Source organism: Dermacentor albipictus, chromosome 3, assembly GCF_038994185.2.
Source record: "Dermacentor albipictus isolate Rhodes 1998 colony chromosome 3, USDA_Dalb.pri_finalv2, whole genome shotgun sequence".
Classification (NCBI taxonomy): domain Eukaryota; kingdom Metazoa; phylum Arthropoda; class Arachnida; order Ixodida; family Ixodidae; genus Dermacentor; species Dermacentor albipictus.
The window spans coordinates 23,760,660-23,782,365 of NC_091823.1; the positions used below are offsets into that span (position 1 = coordinate 23,760,660).

Sequence of the window (21,706 nt, forward strand, 5' to 3'; positions counted from 1 at the left end):
GCACGCGTGTGCAATGAAAGGAAACATACCAGGTCCCGTGACAATTGCCCCTTCGAACTTTTGGTATGCTTCACCGCGTATGACTGTACTGGGGCAAAGTTGACTTTTGGGAACCGCCATTATGCAACGCATCGTGCTTTCTGCGCTCCGAAGCAATTGGCGTGGATTACAAAGGTGGAGTCGGCCCCATTGCTAACAGCGGCGAATCGTTTCAATAAAAAACACAGCACCGAACAGCAAGAAGTTTGGTAGCGAACATTAGAGTAACTAGGCCTAGTATCACCGCATTGTGGCTACGGCTGCCAACGGATCTGCGTGTGAGAGAACCGGCTTGAGGTGGCGCAATAACCAAAATGGTGGTGGCGGTGGCTTCAATTAATGCCATTTCGGACCTGCGGTCATGGCAAAAAGTCTGGAAAGTTGGACGGCGAAGGTTTTTTTGCGAACTAAATTTCAGGCGTTCCTGTATACAGACTCTTTGGGGTACATGGCTGTGCCGCAACATTAACAGAAGTCACCAACCCGCCACGAACAGAAGTAATCAGTGATGCAGTCCTGCACACAAATTTCAGCCAAATCTTTTTTTCTTCTCTGTTTCTTTTTCTCACTTGCTGCTTTTTTTTTCCCCCTCGCTTTCTTGCGGCAGCGCACTTCCACAGAGAGCATCGCGTACAAGCTGTTGCGATTGTCTCATTTCACGCAGCACACGATTTTGCACGCTGTGCACAAGGACACGTAACTAGTGGTATAAGTCTGTGCTACACGAATACTGAGGCAGACACAAGTGGATCACAGAGCATGATCCCGCGCTGGAACACAGTAGAAAATGACAGTTTTGGTGTCTGCACGTGTGACTGCACAACGTGGGAAGAAGCAGACGAAGTGGCAGTGCATCTCTCTTGCTTCGGTGAGATGTAAAACAGAAACATGCAGACATTCGTTTTCTGTTTTATTATTTCTCTAACCTTCATGTTATCTATTCAAGCAACACATTTCACAAATAACAGATGTTGCCTTGAATAATTCTCGAAGTCGCACGTCACCACGAGCGACGTCACAGCACGAACACGTGTACGTAGGCAAACTAGCACGTGCTTGCAATCCTCTGGCTTGGAGCACGGCGGCCCCGAGGAGAAGGGAAAACGGCATTCGGTTTGAAATTTCAGATCTTTCTGCAGCACTTAGCAATGTAATACTTTGCAGACACGATTGTTTTGCGCATTGTACGCTCTGCGCTTGTTAGCTCGAAATGGCCAGACCTGGTGAGGGTCCCTATAAGGGCTCAAATTGCCATAGGCACATCCGAAAAAGCTCTGAAGGCATGCCAGTACACTTATTAGGCATATCAGTGCTCACAATGTGACAGGAGATGGGAGGTGCACGCGTGCATAATTAACAAATGCTTACTGTGTCCCGTGACAATTAGCCTTTCCCATGCTTTACTTCACCGCAATACTTTGCATATGCTTCACCGCGTAACATTACTGTGCCAAGGCGAAGCTGACTTTCGGGAACCGGCATTACGCAATGCGTCATGCTTTCCGAGCTTCAAAGCCCATCGAAGCTTCGAAGCCAATACAAAGGCGGAGTTGGTGCCATTGCTGACAGTGGCAAATTCTTTTAATGAAAAACACGGCACCGAACATCAAGAACCTTAATAGCGAACGTCAAAGCAGCTAGGCCTAGCGTTGCCGCGGTAGTGGCTACGGTTGCAAGCGAACCTGCGCGCGAGAGCACCGGTTCAAGGCGGCTAGATAATAAAAACGGTGGTGGTGGCTTTGATTAATGCCATTTCGGACCTTCGGCCCAGGCAAAAAATCCAGGAAATCGGATGGCGAAGAGTTCTTGCATCCAAAATTTCAGACATTCTTATACAGTGAAACCTCGTTAAACCGTAGTCGGCCGGAGCTCGGAAAAAGTACGTACTAAACGGTAGTACTGTTTAAGCGAAATAGCACGAGATCGCCCACTTATCTGTCGAAAACGGAACTCGGAGAGAGTGCGATGAAAGGGGAAAAACATGCAGTATTTATTCACTTCGCGGGACGTAAATGTTATTTTCGTTTGATATTGCGGCGGCCTAGCACGACGACAGCGGCCTCAAGCTTACCGAAGCTGCGTGCCAGCTTCTCAGCCAGCCCCCCTCCTCTCGGCAAACACTCGCACGGCAGATTCCTCGTTGGCGTTACGTATTCTCCGTGCACGCGCGCAGTAGTGCTGCATAAGTCCCGGGACGCCTTTTTCATTGCCGGGTGCCGGAGTTCGGAAAACTTTTCGTTTGGAATAGTTACGTTATCGCGGCCCTGTTCTCCTTGCGACGATCGCATTCATGAGGCTGACGTAACGCGCAGCTTCTGCCACTGTCGGGCCTGAATAGCCCGTGATGTCGCTTTCCGTGTCGTCCTCATCATTGTCGCTAGTTGACACTTCGGCAACAACAGCGGCAACGATGGTGAAAAGTCGAACCTCGTAGCCGACATCTCTTCGTGGTCGCAGCAGCGCTGCCGAGCAACTTCGCATTCCAAATTCCACACACTGTAGTCAACAGCAGATCCATATCGCGGGCCAGCGCCGACTTCTTCGTGTCACGTTCGGTAGCACGGACGATGTCTAATTTTTCTTCTATGCTGAGCACCCGGCGTCCTTTTTATCCTAGCTTCGGCATGACGCGAGTCCTCGCTTGCACGACGCCACAACGCTCTCCGGCACGGCGCATCACGGCGTCCATGCGGCGTCGAAATGATGTTGATGTTGATGCGGCTTCACGGGCAAACGCACAGGGCGCTTGGAGGCCGTTGTACCGATCTCTGAGGCTTGTTCTGCCGGGCCGCCCGATGGAGACGACGCACCGCCGTGTTTGCGCGACGAAAAGTGGAAACACTACGCCTTAACCGATGCGTACGCACTAAGCTGGTACGGTTTATGCGGATACAAAATACATTATGTTCAATGGCCGCTGAGTCGGGGAATTGACTTTACTACTTTTAAACCGAAACTACTGTTTAAGCGGGTATGGTTTAACGAGGTTTTACTGTACATTGATTCTATAGGGTATGTGGCGGTGCCATGAAGTCGTCCGCATTATCAGGCATGTCCCAAAAGTCAGGCGTCCAGAAAATCAATCATTGACTGTACACTGGAAACTCTTCCAACCGATGACATGGCGTCGAAGACAATTCGTTACGATTCCTCTATTTCACTCGAGCCAGCATTAGCACGACTTTAGTTCCCTTTAAATAAAATTACAGCTAATTTTCTTTGATAAAAGCACAAATTCCCCGAGTTTTTCCAGAGTATTTCCAGTATATTCAAAATCCTTGAGAATTCCCAGTTTTCCCGGTTGGTAGACACCCCGAGTTCAAATTACCGGGCGTTTTCGCTCATTGGAATACACATAACTTTGACGGGACCACAGCGTCAGCTCAAATAAACCATAAGTTCGAATTAGGCATGTTCATATTAACAAGATTCGACTGTATTAATAATGAGAAGTGCAACACTACCTTTGATTTTTCATTTTTGATACGGTGCGCCTCATCAATGACAAGGTAGCGCCAGTTAAACTTCTTGAGGACAGCCTTTTCCCGGATGACCATCTCATAGGAAGTGACGCAGACATCCCACTCTCCAGGCATCAGTGTGTCGCGAATAAGTGCAGCCTGCAAAAACAGAACAAAAATAAATGGCACCATCAAGTAAAATATTACAAAAACCAAAATTCATGCCTACAATATTTATGGCCATGGCAGGGTTTCACTGAGATTTGTCTGTTCCAACTTTTGTCAATCACACTGCTGATGAAGCAAGTCAAACACTATGTTGTATATGATACACTATGTGTGATTGTGCAAATGAAAGCTTTTCTCCTCTTTCATTTATTAATTTTATTATATATTATAACACGGATGATACCTCGTGATTAAGAAACCAAAGGTTTGACGAATTATACCTGCCGGTTCAGATGTTATCAGCAGAAGCGGTACGTATAGCATATTTACTTGCATAATGATCACACTCACGTAAACATTGCACCCCTGAATTTTGTCATCAAAATTTGATTTTTTTCCTTTCCCGTGTAATGAGCGCACCCCAAACTTGCCACAGCAATACGTTGGGTGCAAAGTCTAGCCGATGATGATCACGCTTACCGTCTGTCGAATGCTACACGAACGACTCTTCCAAGGCGTACCAAGCGGTCTGCACGCACCGAACAGATGCCCCATTTCATTCCTTTCATCAATTTCTGCACTTCCATGAAAAAAAAGCTATAACCAAACTTGCCTTGGCTTTATTATGTGTAGGCTTCACAACGGTTGTGGTCAACAACAACAAAAAGGCGCTTTTCGATTCTTCTCGTCTGCACTCATGGGCACACAACAAACCGCGAGTGGAAACGATAGTAGCCACGTTTACACTGATACATTAGAAGTGTATCCTATTCATCGCCGACGCTTGTAACACAGCTAAGATATTCCCCCACCCATAGCAGAAGCGTGCCGTATTAAGATAGTAGTGAAGACAAATGTCACAGGTTCTGCAGTGTGCCCGCCATGGGTTTCTGTCACTGGCAGCTAAGCACGCCTATCTCTGTTTCTGTACCCTCAAAGTAGTCATGGTTATGTAATTGTCGCGAACTTGCCAATAGTAACGATATTATTCATCACTGTCACGGAAGAAACTGTTTCAATACGCGTAATGTACTCACAAGAAGGAAAAAAAGATCGCGTTTGGCGCATTCGGCTTGCTCTGCCGGCGGCTATATTTGTTTTGGTGTCCCACACTGTTACAGCAGCAGCCATCTATTTGTCGACCTGTTGTCATCCCGCAGCAAATGCGGGATGAAAAAAAAAAGTTTTCTTCTCGCAAGAAATTTGCGTAATGTTCGCACCCCTGAATTTGCGTGAATTTTTTTTTACAGGAAAGTGCGATCATTATGCAAGTAAATACGGTAACAATGGCACAGGCACGTGTGCCACATATATTCACATGTCACACATAATGTAATGACAGAAAACTATATTTTGGTTATTGCAGTGAACACAACAATTGCATGATTTGTAAATGTTCTCTTTGCTATGAACAGCACAGGGAACATTACTCTAACAAATGGTGCAACCTGAAAGACAGTTCTCCTGCTCTTGGTTAAGCAGGCAGAATTGCAGAACACAATTTTTTACCATTTTGTGAGCACTAGTTGCAGGAAACCGTGAACAGTCCCTCTGTAGACTTAAGGGGAATAAGGCAACAGGATCAGGACATTTTAGTTCCTGGTATCAAAGAAAATGAAGCATAATATGTTCCATTTCAGCTACTACAATAGCACTGTCTGCTACTTGTTTGTGCATGAAACATCCCCCCCAATAATATTTCTTTAGAGCCCATGTAGAATGCCCTCAGTGTTCAGAATCAGCAGCAACACCTTCATCTCTTTTCTAATACAGTCGCCAACCGATAAATTGGAAATCCATGATCCAGACAGGCTCATTCATTCGGACAGCTTCGCGGCATGGCCAATGGCCCTATAGACTTAATGTGTAATGACGACCAATATTTCAAAAAACTGCTAGCTCTACATTCCATTATCTGGACTCAGTCCATGGCTGTAGCGTACGCCAACTCTGTCGCCATTATCTTCTCTGGCAACCTTGACAAGACATCAAGTATGGCCTTAGAGATTGCACACCAGATGGCAATCTCTGAGGTCTTGTCTTGGTCGCTGCTCTACGCCTCTGAGATTTAACTGCAAATGCCAATCTTGGAGGCTTTGCCTGAATTGTGAACTCGCATCAACATCGCGATCATCGCATCCTTCTCTGAGACCCCTGCGCATGGCCCACTATGGCCATTCTATTTATTGAGTTTGCATTCTGCCATGCTGTGTATGTTTGTTTAGTTTGCGTTCCAGACAGCGCTGTGCTGGCTCCAAGAAGTCTTTCTAATGAAGTTATAGATAGGCCACATCAAATGCCACCAACGATGCTCTCACAGTCCGAATGAGCCCGACTCCGTAACTGAAACGGCTGAACTGCCGCCTACCACAACGAGCTCAAATGTGGACATCAGTGATAACCTGCTAGAGTGCGGTGAGCCAATTCCTGCCGCCATTAGATTTGAAGACTTTGCAGCCGTCCACAGTGTGGTTTCGTCGTGTGCCTAACTGAAGGATAACGAAACAACTGAGCAAGTTCTCCTACCATCAACCAGCGAATCTGACTCAGATGATGATGTGCCGTGTTATCCGGAGCTTTTCGCATGCAGATCTGACTCAAGCCTTTGCAGTCTTCGCATTGGCATACAGTGAAACTCAAAACTGGCAGAAATACAGGCGGACTTGATTGCACGTAAGTGGAAGTGTGTACCGCAACGCATCGACCACTTGTTCCTTGCACAGGGGTCTTCAAACGTAAATAAAGTGATCTTTCTTGGATACATTCGTTTTTTGCTGGCATTCATTAGTTCAGACTTACGCTCCCTGTGGAGTCCTAATTATCATTCGTCGACTGTAATGCGAGGAGACGAAACCCACCCTGGCATTTTGGTCTCCAATCAGGCAGACGGCACGGAGAGATGGACACCACCTCTGGAACTCGCTCATCCAATTGGCCAATGTTGACTTTGGCACAATGACCATGTGCGGTCCATTGATGTTGCGATAGTGTTTCATGTAGCCCAGCAATGAGATGGTTTGCAGTGTCTTTCCTAGACCCTGTACAAAAGACACGATCGTGCAACAAACCGTTTATATCAATTTCATGCAGATTACAACCACTCACAAGCTGTTTTATCAAATAGACAAGATATTTCGTCACATAGTAATGAATGATTGACAGGGTTTAAAAGGAAACTCTGGCAGTTGTTTTATCACATCAGAGAAATTGTTGTTTCAGATTTCCACAAGTGCTAGGCAATTAAAGTCGCTTAAAAGCATAGAAATAATTCTTAACAAGCAGAAAACTACATTAACATCAAATGTGGACCAGGAAATAAAGAAAGGTTCGCCTCACAGCATTTGCAGTAAACTTTGAGCAGGCATGCACTGAATAAAGGAGCACTAGAAGCAACATCTCAAGACAATGCGGTCAAATATAAGGGATTCTAAGAGTTCTTGGGTCGCAAGACTTTTCTTGGTAAAAAAAAAACATACAGAAACATCGCTTTTGTAGCTCATGCTGCTGCCGAAACATTTAAATAAGCTGATAATTCCTACACATTGGCTCATAGCAATTAGTTCTGCATGCATTTAAGGACAATTTCACGTGTTGCCACTAGCACTGCTGCTTCCATTGTGGATAATCACAAGCAGCAAGAACAGGATGGGCAATAGAAATCCTCTGTTCAAAGGCATGAATCCCGAGTCTGCATGGCGACTTAAAATTAATTTGAATATTCATTAAGATAATGGTCTCCGCAATGAATGTCTAAGCAGAAAATGCCATAACAGCCATAAAGCAATTTTGGTCACAAAGCGATTCCGGGCTTATGAAAAAAGTGCTGTCTGGCCACTGGGAACAGTGAAGTGACCCACACATAAGAGTTGAATCTGGAACTGCTCTGCACTTACCAGCAGCAAGACACCTTGCCAGGCAACACTGAATCACTGTATACATATCTGCTAATGACAGCTACAGAGTGCCAGTGTGGTGCTACACTGAACTGCGAAGTACCTTTATAATTGAAGAATCCAACACAGCCCTGCCACCCGTTTTAAGCACAAGAACACAAACTCCAAGACTGCTGTGGGGATTGTAGTTTATGTATGCACTCTGTTTCAGCAACTCTGATACCACAAATGTGCGGCACACTACAAACTTTATCGTCAGTCCAACATCTTCAAATTGACAACAGCCATTCCCATATAAATGTGTTGACTAAGAGACTGCTTCTGTGCCGAGTGCATTAGTTCATTGGCAAAAACAAATGTTAGCACTTCTTTTCACGTATCTGTAATCACTTAAGTTGATCTACAGAAACGAAAGTATTCTTAAGTGTACCCCGACACAATTTACTCTCAATAACATCAGATCACAATCATACAGTTGGCCCTGTAACCTGCTAACTCAACGCACTCCTTTAAAAGTGGGTGTTCTTTAATCAAACTCTAGCCCATTTCAAAACAGTTACTGCCATCATAAGTCTCACCATTTCATCAGCAAGGATGCCGTTGATGCCATGTTCATACAGCGAAATCATCCAGTTAAGGCCTCGGATCTGGTAGTCACGAAGCTCACCCCCTTTGATGTAAGTAGGTGAGGTCTCAAAGCGTGTAACTGTAATTTCCTTTCGACGGCTGTCCGAAAGCAGCTCTTCATCTTCTTCCTGTTCTGTCATCCGGTGTCGCAGGCTGCCACAGTACAAGCGAAGTCAAGCAACAGCACATTCAGGTATTGTATAAAAATATTATACTATTTTAGGTTACAAGACCATCAGCCACTTGCATACGGTGTGAGCAAAAATAGAAAGGTTGTTGCACAACTAATCATTCCTTCATATAATATTTTGAGACAACGAAAGTGGCTAACAATAGTGCGCCAATGACAATTTGCTGCTTTATCATTTCCACAGCTGCATATGACAACATAAGGCCTATGACAAGCGTCTTTCCAATTTACATGTGCATTCATGGTAAAGCAATAACTGTCCCACACAGTAAGCAATGCAAGTATCACCAAACCAGCACCTCAGTTTTCTACTAGAGATGGAAATGCAGAACAGTGATGTGCTGCACATACAGCAATGACATTGGGAAAAGTCACAGGCCTGCATGGCACATGCAGCTCAGACACAGCACACACTGGAAGAGCGGCTTCATAGGAGATCCCTTTTCGGCAGCATGCACTAAAGGGTCTTCATGGCGAAGTCTCTTTGCGAAGTTTACACGAGAACAATCTCAACTGTCTGTATGGCATCGATGGTGAACTGCAGATTGTGCTGCTCTCTGCACAGTGGTCTGTTAAGCATGACGATTTATTGCCATTCCCTTTGAAATGTGGCAGTGACATAGTTGCCTAGCCAGCTAGATTTAATCAGGTAAACACATTTTTTTCATTCTAGCATTTTTGTATACATCTCGTTAATCTTCTTTTACAGCGGAACTGTTAAGGGCTACTTTCCCCACTATTGTATCCACGTAGAGAAAAAAAAAAACGAAGATAGTGCATTCGCGGGCGACCCACGGCGGCGGTGCAGTTTGCCATTAAGGGGCCCACATAAAGAGCTTTGTTGGTCATCCTTCTTCACAGAGTTGAAGGGCACTGAGTTTTTTCTTCTTCAAACCTTCTCCATCTACCTTGTACCGCTACATATGCTGGATCGATGGATGGAAATTATAAGTGTCCCCTTTGGAACAGGGCCGTGGGTTGTGCCACCAAGCTCTTGCTATTATACTGCCCAATGTCCTACCTAGGTAAAAAAATATGAAAAAATTTTTAAAATGCATGATGTTCCTATAACCAAATTTTTTTACCCCCTATTGTGACTTTGTTTTTGTATGCCTCCCGTTCTTTTTTTCTCCCCTACATTTCTACCACCAATGCTCCAACCGCCTCTTACTAATATCTACTGCAGACATATTTACTTTCCCCCTGCTATCGCTGAACAGAAGGGCTTCAAGGAGTCCATTGGTGCCTAAATCAGCCGCTGGACAGATATCTTCACATTCTAATAAGACATGCTCCATCATTTCCCTAGCTTTACCGCAGCAAGCACGATGCTTCTTCTTCCTTCTTATATCTCGCTTTACAGGTGCGTGTCCTAAGGCATCCTGATCTTGCTCCGAAAGGTAATGAGCTTCCCTTTGAGTTAACATAAATTGTTTCTTTCCTGGTTTCGTTTTTTCCTCCTAAGTGGTAACTCATGGCAGGTTTCTTTTCCAATGCCGCCACCCATGAGATTATTTCAGCCTCTCCGACTTTCCGCTTGACCTTCTTTGCTGCTGTGTTGCTCAGCCTACAGGCTACATACTTGCTGGTAAGCTTCCTAGTTCCTTTCCTCCACTGTGAATCAATGTTTTTTCTGTGCAAATGCCTCTGCACTCTACCAGCCCGTTTACTTTCTTCCACATTCCTCAGTCGTTCTTCATAATTAATTTTACTGTGAGCTTCCCTCACTTCAATACTTGTCCACCCCATATCATGCTGCACAGCTTAATTTGTAGTCTTACCGTGAGCGCCTAATGCGAGACGTCCCACTGACCTTTGGTTGCTATCAAGTCCCGATTGTACCTATGATTTCAAGCAACAACCGCATTTCCAAAAGTAAGTCCTGGAACCATTACATCTTTCCAGATACCGCCGGTACCTCATACCTATTTATCACCATAGCGCTCTGTGCTTATTATGGCTGCATTTCTCTTCCCCTTTACTGCTATTGTTTTTTCCTGTGTTTCCATACATTTATTCCCTTCGTTTATCCATGTACCAAGGTATTTATATTCTGTTACCCAAGGTATTTCCTGGCCCTGTATCGCCACTGTCTGTTCAATGTTTTCATTGAATACCATAACACCTGATTTCCTAAACCTAAATTGAAAACCTAAATTCTCGCCTTCCTGTCCACAGATATTAGCCAGACGTTACAAATCACTTGGCTTATTGGCTAGCAACACAATGTCGTCCACATAAAATAAACCTGGAAGCTGATGCAACTGCTACATGGTGTGCCACCTGGTATAATAATATGCAACTGCAATACAAAGTGTGCACATATCAATACTACACGCAGCGCACACGCCAATCATGTGTCTCCTTGCGCACTAGGATGTGTTTATAGAGCATGTTTCCACTGCAAGCTAGCAAGTGCCATGGCTCAGTGGTAGAGTATATGACTCCCACGCAGCAGGCCCGCGTTCAATCCTGTCAAGAACTGGGAATTTTTTTCTCATTCCCGGTTGTAGCTGCGACAGATACCAACGGCGGCGGACAACATCCCCAACCAAAACAGCTATTGGAATGAGCCAATCGCGTCGCTGTAATACTTACAGCTTACACTGTAATACTGTCCTAAGTTGAATTTCACTTGGCCTCAGCTTTAAACGAGATATTTATAATGCACAACTTTTTTTTTAATTTCAATTAATGCTACTAAGTGCAAGGCAAAACAACATTTAAAAACCTAAGAGAGCTGTATATATAACAAAAGAGAGCGCTTCATTATATTGCTTACGTTGAACAACTGGTACACACAAAGCCCCTTTCTATCAAATATAATATTGTGTGCGCACATAGTAGGGGTGTCAGATGACTCAATCTGGTTGCGATTGAGCCTATTCAGGTTGATATTCTTGGTTGCAGTTGGCTCCCTTGTGCAAGCTGCAAAAGGGAGCCAATTGTGATAGAGAATTTTGATCCGCATCAGATTCGATCATGATAGAAAGTAGTTAGGTGACACTGGTATAATATGTACTCACAAAATCTATCAAAGTACAAACAGGATTTCAATGACCTTTTTACATACATTATTAAAACCCCTAACAAGGCCTATAGTTCACACAGTAGTGATATCCAGGGTCTGCCGTTGACATGCCTTAATTTAGGAAAACAGATATTTATTTATGTTAAACGAACTTCATGCTAATGTAACCAATTCAGTAAACACTGGCAGGCAGCTAAGGCATTTCTTGTCACAAGATCATGCTTTCCATGTGCACAAAAAATTTTTGCATGTCACATGTTATTGCATTGTAAATTCTAAGTTTGTTTAACTACTACTATTGTACAAAAAAACGTCACCTTTTTCAGTTAAGAATTTTTTGTGAACTGATTCCTCACTGGGACTCAAAGTTCAAGTAAGTGGATGGAGCAACCTTGTTTCAAGCCCTTTGTCTCTTCCCCAGATATACTTTTGCAAATGGAATAAAAAATGGTTGCAAAGAGTGCTTTAAAGAGTTCTTGCAAAGAGTGCTTTCCTAAACAATTCTTCTATCCTTCCAGAAAACACAGTTAAATATACTACAGCAACCATAGGGCAAGTTCTGGGCTTACCAAAAGAAAAGTAGCGTCACTCATACTTTCTAACACTGCAATTTATGGCAAATATTACTAGGCACACTGCACGGCACCGACAGTGCGAAATTTTTTTCTTTTTTGCAGAATAGCAGGTTGTCTGTGCATACCAAACGCAGATGCAAATTTCAGAAATAGACGCGTCAATGCACTTGCTTGGACAGCTATCACTGCATTGTGCAAGCAGCAAAACAGTTCCCAAACGTTACACAGTAATAACTACGGAAAATATGCATAGAAAGCCTCAAGAACTGCACAACAAATTAAAGTGACAGGCATGACTCACTCTCCCATGGCCGCAAGTTTAGCTTTCTCATCATTCTTCTTCAACTTCGGCCTGCCTGGTTTCAGCTTGAGAGGCGACGTGACACCTTTTGCCGCGCTACTTGTGGTCATAAAATGAGCGAAGATTTCCGTTTGTTGTAGCAGGTAGTCGAAACGATTGCCCCTGTCCAAATCCTAATAAAGAAGTGCAGAATGCGGTGCTCAGTAAGACATGCGAAAGTTGTTCCGACAAGCTAACTCGGCTATATTTTAGGCATCTTACCAGCTTGCTATCGTAGTCCGTTTCATCCTTTTTTTCGGTCGCCAGGCCCTCCTCTTCATCAGGCGTCTGCAACACAAAGTACACCGGACGCTTAGATTAAAGTACTCAAAACGGCGCGACGAGTCCTAGGTAACGGCAAGCGACAACTGACGTCCTTGCCGCGTCGTCGCGGTCAGCTGCTGCTGCTGTTGGTGTGCTCGACTTTCAGCTGACAGACGGATGGATTAAAAACAGATTGTTGTACTACACATTCAAAAGAATTGCAATTTGTTCCAAATGCCGGTTAATGGAAAGTCCGCCAAAACTCCACAACACTACCGGAGGAAGGCTCTATGAAGCGCTTCGGAAATCATCCCGACACTTTGATCTAAAGTTCGCCATCGCAATTTTCGATCGAACAGGCGCCGGGAACTGCACTGACTACCATATTTCTTCTGTAATAGGAAAGTAAATTTTAGCCCACTGGCCCTGAGTAAAGGCCCGCCAATTATTTTTCACAAACACATGAATAATTACTTTAAACCCACCACTGCACAGGTTCATGGCATAACTCCATCAGACGAAATCTGTATCCATGCTATTTCGATCAACTTACATATGCGGGTATATACATCTTGAAAGAATCAATGGGACGAATGACAGACTAAAGTTGAGCTGTCGTATGATCACTGCAGACTTACGGATTCCTTTGTACTCTCCGGACTTTCCTCCTCCTCTTCTTCGGGCATGGCCTCCACCATCTCTGGATTTTCCTCCAGCATCTTGGCACTGTTAAACGATTGGCTACTGATCGTTTACTTTACGAATTAACTAGTACAAAACGCGCTACAAAGCATATGCACTAATTCCCGGCAAAATGATGCAAGCCCTAGCCTCGTCCCGAGACGCAGCGCAGCATAGTGTAACAAACTGCGGCAGATGTCGCTACCATCAATAGCGTTTTTTGTGGTTTTTTGGAACCCTCGAACCAAGTATTTGGCCAGCACCTAGCACCACAGAACACCTATCTAGCACGTGCGCGCACTGCGTTTTGGTTGTTCAAATTTAGTGTTGTGGCCATTTTGGTGTCGAGCGTGGCGCGTACGTGGTTGACGTAGTCGCGAGAAGAGCAGACTGTAGCCGCACCATGAAGGCGAAGCGTAGTGGTGGTGGTAAACCTGTTAAACAGCCGGAAAAGGTGAACCCGTTTGAAGTGAAAGTGAACAGGCAGAAGCACGATGTGCTCGGTAGAAAGTCGAAAAGTGACCGTGGTCTTCTTGGTGTTTCTCGAAACAAGGCGATCAAGAAGCGCAAAGCGACTCTACTGCAAGAATACGTCTTGCGGAACAAATCGAGTACCTTCATGGACAAACGGATCGGTGAATTCGACTCTGCTATGAATCCTGACGATAGGATGGCAGCGCGACTAGCCCAGGAGCGCAAAATTTCACAGAAGAAAAACGTATTCAGCCTCAATGAGGAGGAAGAGTTGACGCATCTCGGCAAGTCTATCAACGACATGGAAACCCACGACGATCCCCGCAGTGACGACGAAGATCTTTACGACAAGTTGGGTCGGGACTTCACCGAAAAGACAAATTTCGGTGGGTTTCTCACGAAAGCCGATCCCAGCAGCGATGCTGCTAAATCGCGACGAGAAGCCATTGATCAGCTCATTGCAGAATCGAAGAAACTTAAGTACGAAAGGCAAGTTGAGAAAGACGAAAACTTCGAGCTTACAGAGAAGCTCGATAAAGACTGGAAGGAATTCCAGAGTCTCTTAGCTGGCTCCAAGAACAAGAAGAGCGCCGCAGGAGACAAGGAGGCCAGTACGGATGAATACGACGTGCTAGTGAAGCAGCTCAAGTTTGCACCCTTGGCTGGACAGGCTTCCGAAAGAGTGAAGACAGAAGATGAGATTGCCCAGGCGGAGAGAAAACGACTCGAGAAGCTGGAACAAGAAAGAAAAGCCAGGGCTCAAGGGACCGAAGCGAGAAAGCACGCGGATAAGAGGCAATTAGCCTCTGCTGACGATTTGGACGACAGCTTTTACAAGCGCGAGCGCATCACTGCAACTACGAAACAAAGTGAAAGCGACGAGGACGAGCCTGAAGAAAATGAAGAGGCTGGCCGTGTCACTGTCGAGTCGAAAAAGGAGTGCCACAGAAGCGCTGATGAAGGCTCTGACGAGGGGGATGATGAATCTGATGAGGATAGCTACGCCGATTTGGAATCTGACAAGGTCGCTAGTAGCGACGATGAAGAGTTACGAGACGAGAAGATTAACGTGAGAGACACGAACTCAAGTGTTAGACCTGCCAAAGATAAAAATCTACTATCAGAAGTGCACGTAAAACTAAAAGAAACAGGAATGGGCAAGCAAAAATTAACAGTTGTTGATGTACCTGATACTGAAGAAGAGTTTTTAAGGTTGCTGGGAAAAAAGACTGCAGATGAAAAGGCTGCCCTCATTGAGCATATGATTAGAGGCAATCAGGCAAGTTCGTCATGCAAGAAGCTTGAGAGGCTCTTTGTGTTTCTTCTTCAGCACATCAGTGATGTGGCAGATGGCCACATTCACCTGGTGGACAAACTGTGCCCTCACATTTACACTCTGGTGCAGCTTTCCCCAACAATGTGCGGCCACTTCCTTTTAGACGTAATTTCCGAAAAGGAGGAAGAACTTCAAATTCTTTTGAGTAAGAAGGCTAGGTTTTCAGTGCCTTTCCCAAGTTTTAGCACTCTTGTGTTCTTAAAGCTTGTAGGGCAGTCCTATTCTGCTTCAGACTTCTCGCACATGGTTGCTACTCCAGCAATGCTTTTTGCAAGTCACATGCTCACTTGTTGTAGACTTAAGGACCCTGTAGACTTTCTAAGAGGCATCTTTGTAGCCAATGTTTTCCTCGAGTATTTGGCATATTCTAAGCGCTTTTCACCGGAGCTCCTCACTTTCCTAGTACGGCTTCTTTCCCACAGTGCCTTGAAGCTTGAAGATGAGGAAAGTGCAGCAGCTGTTGGTGAAAGTGAGCTTAAGCTTCCTTTGAAAGCTTTGGGAAGCAGCCAGGTGGAAATGACTGGTGTGCTGAAGCTGAAGATAGTCTATGCTGGTGTCAAGCTCATTGAGAAGTGTGCATGTTTGTATGAGGCACTGCCTTCATACAAGGAGCTGTGCGATTCACTGTCGGCCGTATGCCAAAAACTTATGGAGTCCAGTTACCCTGAGAGCCTGAGAGGTGTGATAAAGGACACACTTGTCAAGCTTGGTCACAAAGTTGAACGCAAGCCACTGAAACCAATCAAAAAGCCACCACCGACAAAACCACTTTTGGAGCCAAGGTTTAGCATGAAGTATGATGGCCGCAAGCACTTCTCAGGTGGCGAGAAAAAAGTGGAACTCAAGAAGCTGAATTATCAGTACAAGAAGGAAATGAAGGGAGCCATGCGAGAAGTGCGTAGGGACAACCAGTTTTTGGCTCAGCATATCCTCAAGGAGCAAATGGCAAAGGATACCGAACGTAAGGAGAAGGTGAAGCGCATTTACAAAGAGCTTGCTAGTCAGGAAGGTGAATACAAGGCACTGAAGAAGAAGAAAGAAAAACTGTCAAATCGCATGTAAATAATGCATTAGGTACATAGTGTGCGATATATTTTGCCTGTACTTGCAAATTCACATGTAAATACTGAAATATACTCTGAACTTGTGTTGTAATACCTTTAAGTGCAATAGCATCTGTTGCACTCATTGCATAATTCTTGTGTGTGCAATTTCTGTCACACCTTGAAAAATCCACATGATGTTCTCCAAGGACCAGAAAGAATGCTATATTCGGATACAACTTTAGAAAAAGTGGAGGCCCCGCCCAGATGACCGAAGCGCGACGGCCGATTGCCTCCGCGACTAAAATAGCCCCGCTCAAAAAATTGTGCTCCTGAAACGCGCAATGCTCGGTATAAATAAAGACTTTTGTATTTTGATGACTGGTTTAGTAGAGCTCTCATGTACTACAGCACATGCCTGATAGCGACAGAAAAATAACCCCGTGCCTTCTACAATGCTGCCCATCGTCTGCTCTTTACTCTTCATTGCACATGACAAAAGTAGAAAGAGCAGCTACTCGTTTTCCGAGCTTAAAGTGAATCAGTTGCTATTGATAAAGTACTTATATAAAACAATGCATTTATCGCTGAAGCACACAGCTGACGCGACTTGGCCCAGTTTGAAGTGCGGGCGGCCGTTTTCTCCATCAGCGGGGTCACTGGCTGTCTGGCTCATGACGTCAGTCCAGAGTGCGTGCCCATTGGTGGATGCTCATGTGCATCTGCGTTGGAGGAGTAAACATCCCCTTTTTTCTAAAGTTGTATCCGACTATAGTTATGTAGTCTCTGCAGAAGTTTTGAAAATGCCACCAGTCAAAGTCTCAACCCTTTGATTGCCCAGTTTTTCTTTCCCCGGCTGCTTCACAGCCCCTTCCGGGTTTCTGTTGCGTGTTGCTTCAGTAGGTATTTCATGCTACATAAACCTGGGGTGCGATCTTGTACGCGTTCCAAAATAGAACGGAGGCGGTTCGTTCTTTACGTCATGAAATAGGCGGTATGGTCCGTTCCGTTCGTCCGATAGTAGACGACACGGAATGATTGACAGCAGATATCACGTCACAATTGACGTCATGGCGTTCGGCACGGTTCAAATTGACGAATCGTATTTGGCTCGGTGGAACGAACCACCTCCGTTCTATTTTGGAACGCGTACAAGATCGCACCCCTGGTCTTTCATTGTGGTTTTCGTCCAATTCGTAATTTATAAATTGTTCATATATCTCTTCACTTGTTAAAGTGTTGGTGGACCTGCCACACTGATGCGTCATGGTTGCCCCCGAGAATAAAGGATGTGGTTGCCCTGCTGTCACAGAGCACTGAGACATTTGCTCCGCCTTTAGTCAGAAATTTACCTTGCAAGGCTTGTGCGTGTTTAGATGTCTTCTCCAAAAATGGCACAATAGGTACACAATGTTTTTTTCTCACAAGTTTCTTCTGTTGAGGCAGGAAGTGTGGTGGTAACTCAAAACGAGTATAATCTGGAGTGGCAGTTAAAGGGAAGCTGAAGCACATTTAAAAAAAAAAGATGAATTTTCTGCAAAAAAACAGTTTTTTGTCCTCTGAATGAGATCAGTTTAACAGGCTACAAGTCGCCACAAGTTGGCTTTAATTTAGCAGAAATGAGCAGCGCCATCTGCAGGAGACTGCGGGTCGATTAATGGGTTCTGAAGGCGAAAACGATTGTGATTTCGTACTCGGTATTGGCAAGGCGCTTGATTTTATACAGCACTCCCATAACTTTTTGCTGACATCTATCTCGAGGCCGGTCTCTTGCACTATGCACAGCGCACAAGGGTGAAGAGCTTCGACGAAAATTTAAACAGCGATTGTGGCGCTGCTACATGTGCAATCGAGAAACTAACTTTGGATTGGAGTCTCGTAGAGAGCTATGACATCTTGACACATCTGGTGTATAGCGCTGCATCCATCACATTGGCTTAGTCCTTAAAACAGCATGTAACGCAGCAATTATGTATTTTTCTTTTGTATGTCAAAACTTTATTGAAACATAAGCAGTCATTTTAGGGCATACAGTTATGTAAAATGCAGACAGTACCACCAGTGGGTTGCTAAATTTTGAGAAAATGAAGGTCTGCACTCAATGTGTAACTGTTCCATTTGTAAGTGTGTTCTCTTTGTTTACTCATTATATCTTGTGAGCTAACATTATTGTATCATGGGAGAACAAAGACTAAGACTTACATATGCAGCTATGATGATGGTTTAGGCCAAGCCATGCTCGAGACAAGTCAAACCTTCCATGTCTGTAGGAAGCCTGCACAGATTGTTGTGGCAGACTTTCTTCTAGGCATTTTTGTCATCAACATGCAAGATAGCACAGGCCCTATAGGAATATAGCAGTGCACTGCACAAACACAGTGTTAGGTGGCGTGCAGTGGCAGGTAGTACGTTATAAAAAAGTCTCGCACGCTGCATCTCGCACGCTGCACAAAATTCAAAACAGTGGAAAGGGAACATGTGCACACGCATATTCACGAGGAGGTGCAAAATGTACAGACTTCCTAATACACACAACCTTTATCTGATGTGCAGTAGCTATGTAGTTCTTATATTTAGTAGCTTTGGTTAGAACATGGTGTGGAGACATTCTACTGTACCCTGAAATGTGTGACCACAGCGCAACATCCAAGCAAAAAGAGAATTATGTGCCAATAACAAATGGTTCTGTTACTGCATCAAAATAAAACATAAAAAGACAAACAATGCACATTTCCCTTTCTGCGTTCAGTGTGTGACACTGGTGCAAATCACTTGCAGGTGCCCATTTTTTTGGTATGCAGTTCATTTGGCGCCCTCTCACGCTGCCTACATGCATCACGCATTTAAGTAATAAGGTTATAAAAAGGCGCCACAGTTTGTTATTGGATGCTTGCATTTCACTATGGTACATTATTACACTGGCAATCTAAAAGAACTACAGCTCACAGAGGTTGTAATGCTACTGTATGGCTGTACGCAGCTGCAAAATGCTCCACCACATGGTCAATAACAAAGGACGTTAAAAGTTGAGCGCAGTTGGCCAAGAGTGGAGTAAAGCAGCAGGATTGAAGCTTCCCTCTCAAACTGGTGAAGTTATCATTACAATACCTGATTTGAATTTGAAATTTTTTGCATATATAAGATAAGTACATTTAGTCATGAAATGTGTTCAGGAGGTCTCGTAGTTGAAGACTAAGGGCGAGACCTCCTGTTAGTACTTACAACAGGAAAACAAGATATGTTATTACAGCAAACGAGAAATTGGTGCATACATGATTAAGAGCATAAATAAGTCATAAATAATGAAGCATAGGTATGAAAAAAAAGCAAATACATAAAATGCATAAAAAGTCAACTTTATACATATTGCAAGAATGTGCGCAACTCAAGTTTATATGAACTAATGGCATAATATTCTTTAAGCTTAGTAAAGTAAGGCATTTCATAGTGAAGTTGAATCAAAATTAGCGGCGAATTTTCCATACTTAGTTCTCGGTTTAGGCAACAAAAAGTTATTCTATGAAGCGAATCTCGTAGAAGCGACATGGGGGAACTGATCTGGGTTAATAAAGGGCTATTGGGAGTTTTCCATAGACGAATTTATAAAATAAAATTCCGAGGGAGTATTCGTTTTAAGTTTTGCAGTGGTAGTCTGTTGTGATCATGAAGCAACAACGAAGTGTTAGCCGTGGGATTGTTAAATGTCATTATGCGTATAGCCTGATTTTGAATGTGCTGCGATAGGAACAAATGCGAGGGGTGTTACCCCATGTCGAGATAGGGTAATTAGAATGACCATGAACAAATGAGTAACAAAGTGATAGCAGGGTTTTAATATCAAAGTATGACCAAGCCTTTAGTAGAATTCTAATGCCGCATACTGATTTCTTCATTAGTGAGTTAATATGCGTAGTAAACTTCAGATGCTTAGCCAATTTTACCCCCAGTAAAGTAGTATTGTCAGACGCAAATATTATATCATTACCAATGTGAGTAGATGGAGTGCCAGAAATGTGCCTATTGTATGAAGAAAAGATAATAAAATTAGACTTACTTAGTGTTCATACTTAGTCCATTGCTCTGGCACCAGTTCAGTACACAGAAGGCGCCTTTGTTGATTTCGGATAAGAGTAAGCCTATTCATTTATTTGCACTTAGTATGGTAGTGTCATCAGTACAGAGCATACAATTAGACGAGCGTAGGCTTAATGGAAAATCATTGATATAGATTAAGAGTAAGAGAGTACCAAGAACAGAGCCTTGCGGCGCACCAATATTAGTTACGTTAGGTAATGAGTAAGTGCCAGATATGTATACATACCGATTGTTCTCAATCTTGTAAGTAACTGTGGAGTAAAGTTAAAGCTGGGCCGGTTATTCCACTCGCTTCTAGCTTCTAGAAGTCTTACAACTAGTCAAACTGGACAATTAAAAATAGCAGTACAGCAAGGACATACAATGTCTTTCAATGTGATGTGCTGCTCCATCAGTTCACTCAACAAGACACCTCTTGATACAACTCAATTCCCTTTTTTTTTAATGGTTCTGCATTAGAACAGTCAAGCGAACAAACTCTGTCTGTTGGCTTGTGTATGGCAAGAGGGGAGAGGAAGCCGATGCAGATGAAAGGGGAGAAGGCACCTGCTGGAGGCAGTGGACTGGAATGTGCCCCGTGTAGTTTTTGTTTGGCTACCAGCAGATACTGAAGTACTAAATGGCGCTAGATGTAGTGTGCTTAAAAGTTATCGAACATTACAGAATAAGTTGGAATATGTGAAAGGCACAACAGGTGGAGCTAGCAGGGCCATACCCAGAAATTATTTTCGGGACCAGGGATGACCATTTTGAAATATCTATTTTATTTTGTGCATGAATCAAGCACATCACTGACATAATAGTATAAACGTATTATACATTTCAACATATACATATGACAGAGCATATGTCAGTTGTGGTTAACAGTACATTGCCATCAGAAACCCCCAACAATAGCCAACAACCCCCGCCTGGTTACAGCCCTGCGAGCTAGTACCCACATTTGTTGTTCGTTTCATGCCTCATTTAGCAATATGGACAAATACAGGCTAGTGATATTTTAGTACCCTGGGGACCCAATAGGAGCAATGAAAGACCTGCTGTTACACTTAGTCCAGTCGGGCCTTGGAGACTTTTTTTATTGTTTATTAGTAATCTGCATTTAATCTGTTTATTAAAGCGAAGCTTTCTTTGCCTCTTCCTTCGACTTTCCCAATGCTGCTGCTGCTGCTGCTGTGGCTGCTGCTGTCTGGCACACCGCATCAGGGGGTCATTCAGAGCGTGTGTGTACATAACAGGAGTGAGTCGGAGATGAAAGGTGACACAAAATTCGTTTTCACCCAACCGTGCCGAATGTGCCCAAGGCCCTCTGGAGCTTCCTGGGCGTCGATACATTAGCGTCTTGACAGCTGTTATTCTTGACCCCCTCAAAAGCATTGCAGAAACTGCAGCGCTTCTCTTTCGACTAACGTGCGAGTCCAGAGGGGACGTAGACAGAAATGTAGAGAGAAGGGAGAAGAGGAAGTTCTCATACAAGGGGTGAGGGGGA

The 21,706-nt window shown here is 44.1% G+C and overlaps 2 protein-coding genes across 4 annotated transcripts in view; one reads left to right on the plus strand and one right to left on the minus strand.

Moving 5' to 3' along the window:
* The window catches only part of Iswi (Imitation SWI), a 36,730-nt gene extending 23,285 nt beyond the window's left edge, over positions 1-13,445 (minus strand). Inside the window, exons 1-6 of one of the 3 annotated variants that reach the window (XM_065434329.2) lie at positions 13,227-13,445; positions 12,547-12,612; positions 12,286-12,458; positions 8,140-8,341; positions 6,527-6,706; positions 3,504-3,659 (exon numbers count right to left, since the gene is read on the minus strand). In XM_065434329.2, coding sequence (XP_065290401.1) covers positions 3,504-3,659; positions 6,527-6,706; positions 8,140-8,341; positions 12,286-12,458; positions 12,547-12,612; positions 13,227-13,307 — 858 coding nt within the window. In that variant the 5' untranslated portion in view covers positions 13,308-13,445. Of the gene's footprint in view, positions 1-3,503; positions 3,660-6,526; positions 6,707-8,139; positions 8,342-12,285; positions 12,459-12,546; positions 12,613-13,073; positions 13,093-13,141 lie in introns of those variants that run through there. The other 2 variants (XM_065434330.1, XM_065434331.2) reach the window with 2 other exon arrangements.
* An 80-nt stretch (positions 13,446-13,525) lies between these two features.
* l(3)07882 (Nucleolar protein 14 homolog l(3)07882) lies at positions 13,526-16,222 on the plus strand. The gene has a single exon (XM_065434332.2). The coding sequence runs from the start codon at positions 13,673-13,675 to the stop codon at positions 16,139-16,141; it is 2,469 nt and encodes an 822-aa protein (XP_065290404.1). The 5' UTR covers positions 13,526-13,672; the 3' UTR covers positions 16,142-16,222.
* Positions 16,223-21,706: the final 5,484 nt, after the last annotated feature.